Source organism: Nyctereutes procyonoides, unplaced genomic scaffold (genome assembly GCF_905146905.1).
Source record: "Nyctereutes procyonoides isolate TBG_1078 unplaced genomic scaffold, NYPRO_anot_genome, whole genome shotgun sequence".
NCBI lineage: Eukaryota > Metazoa > Chordata > Mammalia > Carnivora > Canidae > Nyctereutes > Nyctereutes procyonoides.
In genome coordinates this window covers 10,134,880-10,148,882 of record NW_026575132.1, presented here as the reverse complement: position 1 = coordinate 10,148,882, position 14,003 = coordinate 10,134,880, and the positions used below count along the sequence as shown (strand labels likewise).

The window sequence follows — 14,003 nt, the reverse complement described above, 5'->3', positions numbered from 1 at the left end:
TTGTTATTTAAAGGGATGATTTTAAAGAAGGGAAATGAAATCATCTTGATAGAGAATGAGAGCTTCCACTATGTAACAACTATTTAAATCTCAGCCTCAAATAGCTCAATTGTACTTTGCATGTTTGCTTCAAGAAGAAAACATAATAGAGTTCCTTCTGTTTTCCCTCCTCAGGGGCAACACTATCATATACATTCCTCTAGTCTGAAGAGGCTTTTGGGGGGGGAGGGGGCCTTGTGTGTGTGTTTTAAGTTTTTAGTTAAGATTTTATCTTTTTTTCTGTTGATTTTGTTTATTTTTCCAAAATAAGCATTGGATTTTCTCTTTCAGAATCCTTGAAAAATGGCTCTGCTGCAGATGGTGGGAATAAAGTTTATTCTTTTCAGAATAGAAAACACTCTGAAAAGATGGCTAAATTAGGTATGTTGCTTTTTCTAAGGTGTATTTAGCCACATGCCCCACAATTATGTTATTACATTCCTGAAAAGAATGAGGAGATGTCATTTTATCATGTTTTCAAGCATACATAAAGTCAGTGTTTCATCCTCAGATGTGTCTTCTGTTCCCAGCTAGGTTTTAAGCTTCTCATAGGAATCCTGTCTTTGTCTTCTTCTCACGTGTAGCCTAGGTTCTGAACAAATTTTTAAGTATATGGGTTACTTAAGTCACAGGTACTCTGAATTTATTGAATAATAATTTTATACTATATATAGAATAATGTTTGTGTTATAGAAAACTATATAAAATTGTTACTAATGGGCTCTTGTAACATTTTCTTACTCAATTTACCACTTACACTAATTATACATGAATTACTAATTTTTAGAAAACTAAACTAAAATGAATTACATGTAGCATTAAATTAAACCATCAATCCAATTAAAATTAAAATTCAGATTGCACTTTATTTGGGTCCTGTGGGGTGTGAGGGGTCAGATTTAAAAGCTTTGAGGAAGGGAAATAATATGTAAAAGCAGTTTGAAAATTAAGGAAGTCTGTAAGTATATAAGGTTCAGGAACACCAAGATGTTAAGAGCAAGGGAATAATAATTAGCTACCTGGTAAAATGTAATAGTTGTTTAATAGGGTTTATTGTCTATAATTATGGAATACCAACATATATTTCTGAAGTGGTATATTTTTATGCAGTCATTCTGGTTAACCAGGTAATCATTCAAGATCAAGTGAAAGGGATCCCTGGGTGGCGCAGCGGTTTGGCGCCTGCCTTTGGCCCAGGGCGCGATCCTGGAGACCCGGGATCGAATCCCACATCGGGCTCCCGGTGCATGGAGCCTGCTTCTCCCTCTGCCTGTGTCTCTGCCTCTCTCTCTCTCTCTGTAACTATCATAAACAAATAAAAATTAAAAAAAAGATTTAAAAAAAAAAAAAAAGATCAAGGGAAAAACATCGGTGTTGACATTGATGAGGAACATAGAAGAGTAATTATAAGACCTATGTTATAGAACATAATAATATTTAATCATTTGCAAAATTCAGTTTTTCTGAAAGGTATAGTATGAAATTTATTAATTTTGAAATTAATATGGTAGTAAAATTTACATTAACTGATCTGTTTCTTAGTGTTTATAATCTCCTTGAAAGTTTTCGTTCTGTAAAAATGACTGTATTCTGTGTAGGATCTCTGAGAAACCAGAGAAGAAATGCTAAAACAATTATTAGGGAAAGTAGGACAAAGAACATTGGAGAAAGAGAACTCATAGTGAAGAGATGAGCCCCAGAGGAGTAATCAAGTAGAAATTCTCCAAGTAGATAATCAACATGCATATAATAACCGTGATGTATGTCTTACATTGTATGGGCTGCAAGAAACTTAAGTATTGTTAGGTTGTGCATTTGTTTGGAAGCGGGAGAGCTAGGTTCTTGTCTCACAGAGTTGAAAAATAAATCTTGGAGACAAAAGAGAGTGAGTATAGTGATAGAGTTTTATTAAGCAAAAATGCAGAAAAAGCTCTTAGGAGTGAGAAAGGTCCCAACAGGGTTGCCACTGAGGGCTTTTAGGGTTGGTCTTTGATTGAAGGCTAACCAGGGAACTTAAAACTTATTCTCTACTGACAGCATCTTTATGTAAGCAATAATACTTAGTGATAACTTAGTAATACTAGTGATAACACCTTTATTGGCTTACTTCTTTTTAGGGTCTTTGTATTTCCTGTTGACCATAGGTGACTGTCTTAAAAAAGATACCCCCCCCCCCCCGGACACCTATAGCAGAGTGGTCTGATGTGTTCACCTATCTCTGGTTTCCTTACACCTCTGCATTTTTTGGGATTTCTGTGAGCCTGATCACATAGCCACCTATCTATCCCTCCTACCCAGCCCTGCCTGTCCCTTACTCATTATCATCATAAATGAAAGAAATATACAGTCATGAAAAGATGGTTTTCTGGATAATTTGAGACTGATCATACTTTCTAAAATCTGTGTTAAGACTCCTGTTTAGTTGTGATGCTTTTTAAAGAGTTTCTTTGACTTACTAAGTATTGTTGCTAATTGTGTTTACATCTAATTGTATCAATGAAGTAGAAGGCCTTAGTATATTTTTTAAAGGTCTTATTTGAGAGAGAGCACCAGTACCTGCACACATGAGTGTCGGAGGGGCTGAGGGAGAAGCAGACTCCTCACTGAGCACAGAGCCTAATACAGGGCTTGATCCTGGGTGGCTGAGATCATGACCTGAGCCGAAGTCAGACACTTAACGAACTGATCCATCCCAGCACCCCAGCCTTCGTGTTTTTAAAATAACTCTAACATGCCATAAAATCATATATTACTGTGTATAAATGATTAGATATAATTGGGCTGACAAAGACATAGGACTAGAAATACACTCAGAGTTAGATTGGGAGGCTTTTAAAAATACGTGTCTGAGATGAACAAATGAATGCAAACAAAAGAACAAAGGTAGCAATACCAAGTAGAGGACAGTAAGGACTTCAACGAACTTGTAGAAAGGGATGACTTTAGGGAAATTAAAAATAGATTGGTTGATAGGATAAATAATATCCTAATGAGAAGGCAAACAAGATTTTAAAATTTTATTTTAAAATTTCCGATATATTGCAGACCAATGTGTAAAATATAATACAAATGAAAAGCCACAGAATATATTCCTCAATTTTTTATTAGTAGATTCAATAGCCATACATGGATAATGTCTCATGTTCTTTTTCCTCTTTAATTCTTCCTTTTCCTTTCTTTTTCCTTTTGAGGTTTGTAGTTTATTTAAAAACAGAATTTTTCCATGTTTCAACATATAACCAAAATGATCCCAGGTAAATTACTTTGTGTTTACATGACTTTTTGTTGATGTGAAGTTTTTTTCCTGTCCTTTGGATCAATAGCCTTTAATCCAAAGGTACTATATTCTTCTGATATAAAGAGAAATGGAAGGCCTGATCTTCATGAATACTTAGAATGTTGCAGAGGAGACAGCAGAGAAGAAATGGAATAATTACCAACAGTAGCTGGGGGCCAGAATAATGTCATAGAACAACCCAAATGGAGGAATAATTTCAAAGAAAGATGAAAAAACAAAAACAAAACCTCCCAGTGAATGATACAGAAGACCGAGGAGGTTAGTTAAGAAAAAAGAGGGCAGTACTTTCGTGGAAGCTGTCAGGAGTATTTTAGATCAATTTCAAGTTTGGAAGATAAAACTGTGAAACAGGTTAGGAAGAGTTTGAGTCAGTAAACTGGCTTTAACTAACACAAATTCAGCTATACTTTCTCCTTTACCAAAAGATGGGGTGAGGTGCCTGGGTGGCTCAGATGGTTGGGCTTCTGCCTTCAGCTCAGGTCTTGATCTCTAGGTCCTGGGGTTAAACCCTGCCCCGGGCTTCAGTTCAGCAAGGAGTCTGCGTCTCCCTCTGCCTCTCCCCCTGCTTGTGTTCTGTCTGTCTGTCTCTCTAATGAATAAATAAACTCTTTTAAAAGGGGAGGGGACAGGCAGCCCCGGGTGGCTCAGCGGTTTAGCGCCACCTACAGCCCAGGGCCTGATCCTGGAGACCCGGGATTGAATCCCATGTCAGGCTCCCTGCATGGAGCCTCCTTCTCCCTCTGCCTGTGTCTCTGCCTCTCTTTCCTCTCTGTATTCTCATGAATAAATAAAATCTTTTAAAAGGGGGGGGGGACGGACATAATTTGAATAGCATATAACTTTTTTCTCCGTGAACAGTGTGCCTTTGTGTGTTAAGTTAGGAAATGCAAATCTATTCCTTAGGCGCCATTCCACAGGCTTCTCACACTGTTGAGAAAGTATCTTTAAAGGTAAAGATTATAGTTTTCATTTAAAATTGCCCCCTTGTGTTTAGAAGCCAACTATTTAATCTGATGTTTAGTTGAAGAAACAGCCCTCTGTTCAATGCTATATTTTACATATTGTTCACACGTATTACAGAGTTTTAGACACAAAATATACCGCAGGTGATAGGAGATTTAAGAGTTTTTAAAGCATAATTTTAAATATACATAGCTTCCATTTGGTTTTAGACCCTGTTTTCTGGCCATTCTTTCTTACCCCTAGTAAAGATATGCCTCAAGTATACTTATGATAAAGAAATGCAAAGAGTCTAAAATTGTTGATGGAGAGGAGAGGGAGAGAGAATGACAAATATAGAAACCAGTAAGGTGGGGGATCCCGGGGTGGCTCAGCGGTTTGGCACCTGCCTTCGGTCCAGGGTGTGATCCTGGAGTCCTGGTATCAAGTCCCACATCAGGCTCCCTGCATGGAGCCTGCTTCTTCCTCTGCCTGTGTCTCTGCCTCTCTCTCTCTCAGTCCGTGTCTCTCATGAATAAATAAATAAAATATTTATAAAAAAAAAAAAGAAAACAGTAAGGTCAAACTGTTTATTTGTATTTTCTTGAAACACCTGTAGATAGTGAAAGAAGACTTAAGATGATTGGAATACAGCAAATAAAGATAAAAGAGGCAGTACTCTTGATATGGGTAGATTTATTATCTTCCTGGTAACAGAGTAGGCAGGTTTCTTGTTTTTCGCTCCCCTGAGAATTTATGTAATTGAGGGGCACCTCGGTGGCTCAGTTGGTTAAGTGATGAGTCTTTATCTCGGCTCAGGTCTCATGGGTTGTGGGATTGAGCCCTATTTTGGGCTCTGTGTTCAGTTCAGTCTGCTTGAAGATTCTTTCCCTCTACCCTTTACCACCCCCCGCAAGCGTGCACCATCTCCCTCTCTAAAATAAGTCAATGAATCTTTATTTAAAAAAAAAAAAAAAGAATTTAAGTGAAATAAAGCTATTTCCCCCCTTCATGTGCTGTCATCCATTAAAGATTGTTTTTATACTTTTTGTCTGTTTACAGCTTCAGAACTAGCAAAAACACCAAGAAAAAATGTTTCGTTGAGTTTGAAGAATGATCCTGAAATTACAAACATTCCTCAGTGTAGCAAGGGTAAGATTTTACCTCAGTTCTTTGAATAGAGTTCTCATAGTTGCTTCAAGTTATGCTTCTTTTCCTTGTCTAAATGCATTAGTATATAATTCTTTTCTGTTGTGAAAATTCATTCAACAAAACGCAGTTCATACCCAGTTTGTGCCTTAGTATACCCATATTTAGCTATTGATAAAAGGGAGAAATGTGGGCAGCACCGGTGGCTCAGCGGTTTAGCGCCGCCTTTAGCCCAGGGTGGATCCTGGAGACCTGGGATCGAGTCCCACGTCGGGCTCCCTGCATGGAGCCTGCTTCTCCCTCTGCCTGTGTCTCTGCCTCTCTGCCTCTCTCTCTCTGTGTCTCTCATAAATAAATAAATAAAATCTTTAAGAAAAAAGGGCGTGGGGGGAGAAATGTCTGTGCTGATTGAAGTTGTGCAAATCGACAGGGCCAACTAGAAACACTTAAACTGCTATTATCGTTTGCTTAAGTTAGCCAAATGTTCGTGGAGGATTTGCTTTGCTACACTCTATTTGAAATAAGGCTTTGGGAGTTTGGAAGTCACAGTTTGTAGAGAATTGTGGAGCAGTTAAATGAAACTAGACCATGATGAAAACTGAAGTACTTCTGGTAAGTAATGCCTCTTTATTTTATTCTTTAGGGCATTCTGCTTCAGACAACGTTCAGTTGAAGGTAAGCTATTTACTGAAAACAAGCAAAAACCTTAGTGCTACAAAGATAGGATGAAAAATAGTCACTTCATCTCTTATATAGTGCTTTATAATTTACAGGTATTTGCCAATTAGACACCTTACATTAGATGAAGAATCTGAAGTTTAGAGAGGTGAAGTGACTTGTCTTAAGTTCATCTAACTGGGAAGGACAAAAGGTGAAAAATGAAGCCAGATCTTCTACACCCAACTGCTAAGCCCTCTCTCCCTCACTTCCTCCCTCCCCCACTTCTTTCCTTCCTTCCTTGAGAGACACAGAGAGAGGCAGAGACATAGAGGAAGAAGCAGGCTTCCTGCGGGAGTCTGATGTGGAATTAGATCCCAGTACCCTGGGATCACAACCTGAGCCAAAGGCAACACTGAACAACTGGGCCACCCAGATGCCCCTGCTATGCCAGATAGTTCTGTCAGAACTATTCGGGATATTTTCACCTCAGTAGTGCTGGCCTGGAAATTTTATGGGTTTTGTTTTGTTTTGCTTTTATATATAATATTTTGTTGTTTCTTGAGAGAAATCCATTAATATAGCCTTTCATAATTTACGTTTGAAAACAAAGTTGGTTTTGGTAAGTTTCTTCTAGGGTAGCTGAGGAGAATTGACCATTTTTATCCTCTCCTTTGTGTTTTTGTGATTTTGTTTTCTCATTAATGCTTTGTCAAATGGCCCTATCTGGATATGAGCAAACCCATATGGGCATGGATGAATCCAGGACAATGAGTATGTGAGTGATGAGTGTGTCCAGGCCTGGTGGCCATAAACTTAGACTTGCCTGGAATTGCTCATAGACTAAGTTTGGGGAACCCCTTATAAGAAAGTGAGTATAGACATTCAGGGCCATGGTTATGGCCTGTGTACAGATGTCCTATTTAGGCAAGTCTAGATGTGAGATTAGACATGTTAGATAGAGCCTCTTTTGTCTTTAATAATGCGTTTTTCCTGTATTATATCTTATATACTGTATCACTATGAAATAATAAAACTCATTCCATAATCTAGTCAAGAATATAGATATATTAATGTACATTGTTTTTTAAGATGTGAATTATAACACATAAATGGATTTTGTCAGTTCCCCCAAGAAACCATCAGAAAACCTACTACAGTAAGATGCAATATCAAAGTGGCAGTTTTAGTGCACTGTCTTAGAAGGGAGATTTCAGGAGAGAATATGTATAGGGCTTGGGGATCTGGACTCAAAAGGCTTAAGGCAGATGGAAAACTGATATATATGAGACAAAATTCATTACATGATACTTGAGGATTGGTGGACATAGTAAAAAGAGGGTCTTGAACCGAGTCCTGATGAATGAATTATTGTTTGCCCTGCTGAGTAATCTATTATTCTGATGGGAGAAAAGGTTGCCCAAATGAGCAAATTGTCTAGATAAGTTAGTTTGCATAAATTTCTGTACCAAACACTGAAGTTAATTATTTGTTTATAGCCTTACCTTTTTGAGCAAGAATTTTCTTAAATGGTTATTTTGATACAATTGTTCTTTTTTTTTTTTAATTTTTATTTATTTATGATAGTCACACACAGAGAGAGAGAGAGAGAGGCAGAGACACAGGCAGAGGGAGAAGCAGGCTCCATGCACCGGGAGCCCGACGTGGGATTCGATCCCGGGTCTCCAGGATCGCGCCCCGGGTCAAAGGCAGGCGCCAAACCGCTGCGCCACCCAGGGATCCCTACAATTGTTCTTATACCTGATAATTAAGCTATATGAACACAGACTGTTTTGACTTTCAGTCTTGAGATGAGTTTAGTAGGATATGATCTGCAGTTGTTTTTTTTTTAAAGATTTATTTACTCATGAGAGACACAGAGAGAGGCAGAGACATAGGCAGAGGGAGAAACAGGCTCCTTGCAGGGAGCCCGATGTGGGACTCGATCCTGTGATCACACCCTAAGGTGAAGGCAGACACTCAACTGCCGAACCACCCAGGTGTCCTGATGATCTGCAGTTTTAAAACTCAGATAGAATAAAATTGAAAATGTCTGTTTCATATTATTTCATTATAATTTGTTTCAGTTATATTTGTTTCAATTATATACTACATGCATATGTCGATCAAGATGTACAAAATATAAAAACTTTTTAAGGATCTGGATCAAAAAAGTTTATATACTTTATAAACCTATTGGGCTCAGTTCATTTATTATAGTACTATTCTTAACATCCCAAATCAAAATGTATTAACATTTGAAACTAGCACCAACAACCTATCACAACAAATTTTAAATTTTTCATCATAATTTCACATTGCCAAAATCACAAAGGGTACTTTATCTTTTTATCAGTACTATTAAAAATAACATTGGGCATTTTAATGTGCTAGAAATGTATTGGTGTTAGATTATTATATTCTGTGAGGAAAAGAAAAAGATTTTATGCTTCTGTAAAGTGTTTAAAAATTTTAAAATAATGGAATAAAATTATGTAGATCTCATTCTCTCATCTTCACATAGGGTAATATATTAACGCCAGTAAATTTCAAGCACATTAAAGGGCCCACTGCCATATGCATAGGAGTGCCTATATCTTCCCTTACTCATTATCAATGGATATTATCAATTTTTTAAAAAGAAATATTCTAATCTGATGGGTGAAAGTCATCAAAATGTGAAAGGCACATTCATATACTTATGTTTTTTCTTTACATAATAAAAAATACTTTATAGATGTGTGGAATACTACTTCTAGAATCACTTTGGGAATCCTTTGAAATTTGTTGTATTGTTTTTGTTGCTTTCCACTGTTTTTTCCTAAGGGCCATTTGTCATTGTCTTCTGATTCAAAATTAATCTAATGAAAACAAAATATTTTTCTTTCCTAGCCTCTTCACTCATCCATCATTAATTTCCATGTCATCATTATTATTTAATTATTGAAACTGTATTGCTTTATTTTTAAACAGAACAATGATAAAAGTGAATTTCTATCAACAGCACCTAGTGGTCTAAAGAAAAGATTAATAGGTATGTATTTCTTTTTAAACTGAATCTTTATAAAAAGCACCTAAACCATGGGCAGTAATGGTTAAGTGTGTAGGTTCTAGTCTTAGACTGTTTTGTTTTTTTTTTTAAGATTTTATTTATTTATTCATGAGAGACACAGAGAGAGAGAGAGAGAGGCACAGGCAGAGGGAGAAGCAGGCTCCATGCAGGGAACCTGCCGTGGGACTCGATCCCAGGGCTCCAGGATCACACCCCAGGCTGAAGGCCATGCTAAACCACTGAGCCACCAGGGCTGCCCCTAGACTGCTTTTTTTTTACTCTTTGGCTTGCCACTTCCAGAGACTTGTCTGTGGTTCAGGTTTTTTCATTTGCAAAATAGGGATAATAATGGTACTAGCCCTGGAATTGTTCTGAGAGTAATGGAAATAAAAGATGTCAAAGTGCTTGGTATAGTGCTTGACCTTGATATATTTCACAGGTGTTAGCTGTTATCTTTTTTTTTTTTTTTAAGATGTGTTCATTTTAGACAGTGTGCATTGGTGGGGGGGGGGGGGCGCGGCAGGAGAGGAAGAGAGGAAACAGACTTTGCTAAGCAGGGCTTGATCTCATGACCCTGAGGTCAAGACCTGAGCCAAAATCCAGAGTAAGTCGGCCGCCCAACTGACTGAGCCATTTAAGGTGCCCAAACCTTTTTTTTTTTTTTTTTAAGTGAGCTCTAGGCCCAACATGTGGCTTAAACTCATGGCCCTGAGATCAGGAGTTGCATGCTCCACTGACTGAGCCAGACAGGTGCCCCCCTATTATTTTTTATTATTATCACTACTTCTTTTCATGAAAGAAAGGATAGCACTTTATCTTTTACATTATAGTAAGTGGGTACTGAAGTTAGTTAAAATGTCTGCCTAATAAAATAACATGCCTTTTAGGTTTTTCTTTCTGAGACAGTTTTGTAAGTGGTTCTGTTGATTTACTTAAAAATTTTATAATGAAACCATTTTAAATATTCACAGTTATACTGAATGATACCACGCCAAGTAAATAGACATGGTCCATCCTGCCTTCTGGGAAATTAAAAATAGTTCTAGATTTTCAAATATATAACTCTAGAGCAAATGACTTTGTTTACTTTTTATATTTCAGAAAGATGTCAACTCCTTTCTTGAGGTTGACCCGACAGTAATACAGCCAACATTGTTAAATCTATATGCAGTAGCCTTTTCTTTTCAAGGCATAGATTTCAGAGAGCATTTAATAATTACATTTTTAATGAACATAAAAATGTAATACTAAATGATTAGATATCTGAAGCAATAAAAGATGATATATGCAGTTTTGATTATTATTTTACATCAGGTACAGTTATCCTGTTTTCCCTCCTTACCCCAAAGACTCATCCTTTTGTGAGAGAAGCTGTAAACTTCCTTGTCCTCAGTTACCACCATACAAGTAGGAAATATCCATGTAAATGAGCTAGAAGCATTTTCTGGTTCCTCCTGCATCTACCATGGGCAGCAGTCAGTGCAAATATGAATCTGCTAAGGTATATGTGCCCACAAAATCAGGCCTCTATTTTTCTTCCTTTAGATCTACATTTATTATATGCTGACCCTAGATATCCTGAAATATATCTGTTGTTCAAAATTAATAACTGATTCGTTAAAGTTATTTCACTCATATTGGAAGTTAACTTTTTATAATAGTTTTATACTTACTGTGTTGGGTGTAAAATTAGTTTTATCCTTTATGAGTATAAAACTAGCTTTAATATTTCTGGGGAGTAGTGGAGGTTGCTATGTTTTTTGTTTTCTTTGTTTTTTTAATAAAAAATCAGCTATGGGATGGAATGTGCCTGTGTATTAGTAGTACTTAGAATAGTAACTACCATTTATTGAGTCAATTATGAGGGTATTTTCTGTGTAGGCAGCAACAGAAAATTCTACAACAGTGGCTTAAGCTATAGACATTTAGTTATCTCACATAATGAAAAGTCTAGGGATGCACAGTTCCATGGTTGAGGTGACTCAACAGGTCACCTATCTTCTTGGCTCTGCTACCAGCATTTTTCATCTTTAGGTTTGATGCTTCATATTGCAAAATGGCTTCTTTGCCTTTAAGCTCTTGGTATAAATAAGGGCCTTTCCTTCCATAAGTGCAAGAAATCTTTCCCAGAAGCTTCTAGCAAATTTCCCCTCACGTTTCATTGGTCAGAGGGTTACATAGCCAATCCTAGTTACAAAAGAGGCTTGGAAAACAAGTGTCAGGCAAACAAAAGAAAATTACCGTGATTATTTATCCCTTAGGTTGAGACACATTGCCACACTTTACAAAATTGGAGTACTGTTAGCAAGGAAGAGGGCAAGAAATGATACTAAGTATGACTGGCAGTTTCTGCCATGGTCCTCGGGTGTCCGGCATTGTCAGTTGCTTTATATACTTTCAGTGTGGTCTTCACAATGGTTCATTAAATTAGGCACTGTGATCCTCATGTGATAAATGAAGAAATTGATGCTCAGAAAACTTTAGCTCTGGGGAAATCATCAGCAAGTAATGACAAAACCAGGAGTGAAAGGCTCTTATTTCAAAGTCTACTTTCTTTTCATTACCCTTCAGTGCCTCTCCTGTCAAACTGTCAGATTTTTCCCTATTGCTTTTCCCCCACAGTTCCGAGGTCTCATTCTGACAGTGAAAGTGAATATTCTACTTCCAACTCAGAAGATGATGATGGGGTTGCACAAGAAAATGAAGAGGACACTAATGAAGTCATATTGAGCCAAAAGATTCCGTCACAGAATAGAGCTGTTTCAGCTCCTGTTTGCAAAGAAACACCTTCTAAGAAAATGAAAAGAGATGAAACAGTAAGTAGAGGCTTCAGCCTTAAAGAAAAATTGTATAATATCTTAAAGCTAAGCTACCCTAAGAGAAGAGATTCAAATTGGGGAATCAATAATTTTTTTTCTTCTGTGTATTCTCAGTCTTTCACATAAATGCCCATTTGTGTCTATATAGTTTCATTTTTGTAACATTGTTGATGTATTCAAGTCAGTATAAGTAGTAAGTGTATATAGTTTCATTTTTGTAACATTGTTGATATATTCAAGTCAGTATAAGTAGTAAGTGAAGTGGCTGTGAATCCACATGGAGTTGTTTGGAAGAACCTTGTAAGACTGTGGCCTGAGGAAAAGCTAACTATCTGGTGTTCTGTGTGTAAAGACTCAGAGTAGTCGAGGAACCCTACTGCTTGTAAGGTTTTGCATCCCTTACTACCATGGAGAGTAGTCCTGCCTCAAGTCCACAGAACAAGTAGTGAGCCATTTTACTGGACTAGTAGGCAAATCTTTTACTTTGCTGTTGATGTCTTCCTCATTTTCAGCTCTTCTACTGTACTAATATTAAAGGATTTGTTAGAACTGTGTGAGGCAACATGAAAGTCCTGATAGGTAAAACTCCTTTTCTTTTGAAGTCTAAATGGAAATTTTATGTTGGAACTGAGTAATCGTTTTTGTAAACAGACTACTTCAGTCGAGTCATTTCTTTGATTTTCATGGTCTTAAGAGTTCCTTAGTTTTACTGCTAGAATTAAATGTCCTTGGTGCTTAATCTGATTGTTGCTTCAAAAGGAAAATACTGCCAAATAAAGAATTTCACATATCCTATTTTATGCTAATGTTACTGTCTAGTTTGATATAAAACAAATATTTGAAACTAAGAATTGGTTTTGCTCTGTTCATTTTCAGAGTGATTTGGTAGAAGAATATTTTGAAGCTCATAGCAGTTCAAAAGTTTTAACCTCTGACAGAACACTGCAGAAACTAAAGCGAGCTAAACTGGATCAGGTATGTTGCAAGGAATGTTACTTCTACTTTTTTTTACTGTGAGCTAGAAAACATACTTCATAAACAGATTTGAGTGACTTTACACAAATAGAATTATTGTCCTGATAAAATAAAACACAAATTGATGTGACATAATAACTATTAAATATTTTATAAAATGGTAAGTGGTTCACTTGAATTGTTTGACATACTATAATTACATTTTTTTCTCTAATTTGTCATTTCTTCAGGGTAATCATCAGGGCCGTAGTTTCTTTGATATCCATGTAGCATTAATATCTGTTATTCTTTAACCCACATCTTCATTGAACTGTACCTTGGTCGTAAAATGGACTGTGACCTTTTAGTTAGGAACCTTGCAAAGAGCAGAGGAAATCTGCTTCTTGATATGGGAAACTGCTCAAGTGCCATAAGATAAGAAGGGTACTATATACTATGGTTCTCATATCTCATTTTATAAAAAATACCTGTTATACTCAGGGTTTTGACTGATACCACCCTAAGAGGGAAGACAGACCTATTTGAGAAAATCTTCGAGTAGAAAGTGATATGATGGGATCCCTGGGTGGCTCAGCGGTTTAGTGCTGCCTTCAGCCCAGGGCATGATCCTGGAGACCTGGGATCGAGTCCCACACTGGGCTCCCTGCGTGGAGTCTGCTTCTCCCTCTGCCTGTGTCTCTGCTGTCTCTCTCTCTCTCGGTCTCTCATGAATAAATAAATAAAATCTTTAAAAATAAAAAAAAGAAAGTGGAATGATCATCTGAGTCAGGAAAAAATTATTATTGGCTCAGAATATTGAGACTTACTCCTTGCAAACTAGAATTTTTGTAATTTTCCAAGGTATACAGGGCTTTTTGCAGATACAGAAGAGGAGAGAATATAGGGTAAGCTGCTATGACCTGGAAGACATGATGCTTTGTGGTTTTTGTTTTTGTCACTTGGCTTATTGGTATTGAGACTCAGAGCAGAGATTGGCTGAAAACATGTCAAGAAGCCAAGTTATTCCAGGAAAAAGATGGCACTAACATCTGCTTAGTGCATATATTTCTATATAAGCAACATGGGAGAAAGGTAA

General features: G+C 37.0%; 1 protein-coding gene across 2 annotated transcripts in view; it reads left to right on the top strand.

Moving 5' to 3' along the window:
• Positions 1-14,003, top strand: part of ORC2 (origin recognition complex subunit 2) — a 45,739-nt gene that overhangs the window by 15,207 nt on the left and 16,529 nt on the right. For both annotated transcript variants that reach the window (XM_055345660.1, XM_055345659.1), the window contains 6 exons: positions 331-420; positions 5,339-5,428; positions 6,069-6,100; positions 9,056-9,116; positions 11,757-11,950; positions 12,830-12,928. In XM_055345660.1, coding sequence (XP_055201635.1) covers positions 331-420; positions 5,339-5,428; positions 6,069-6,100; positions 9,056-9,116; positions 11,757-11,950; positions 12,830-12,928 — 566 coding nt within the window. The remainder of the gene's footprint in view (positions 1-330; positions 421-5,338; positions 5,429-6,068; positions 6,101-9,055; positions 9,117-11,756; positions 11,951-12,829; positions 12,929-14,003) is intronic.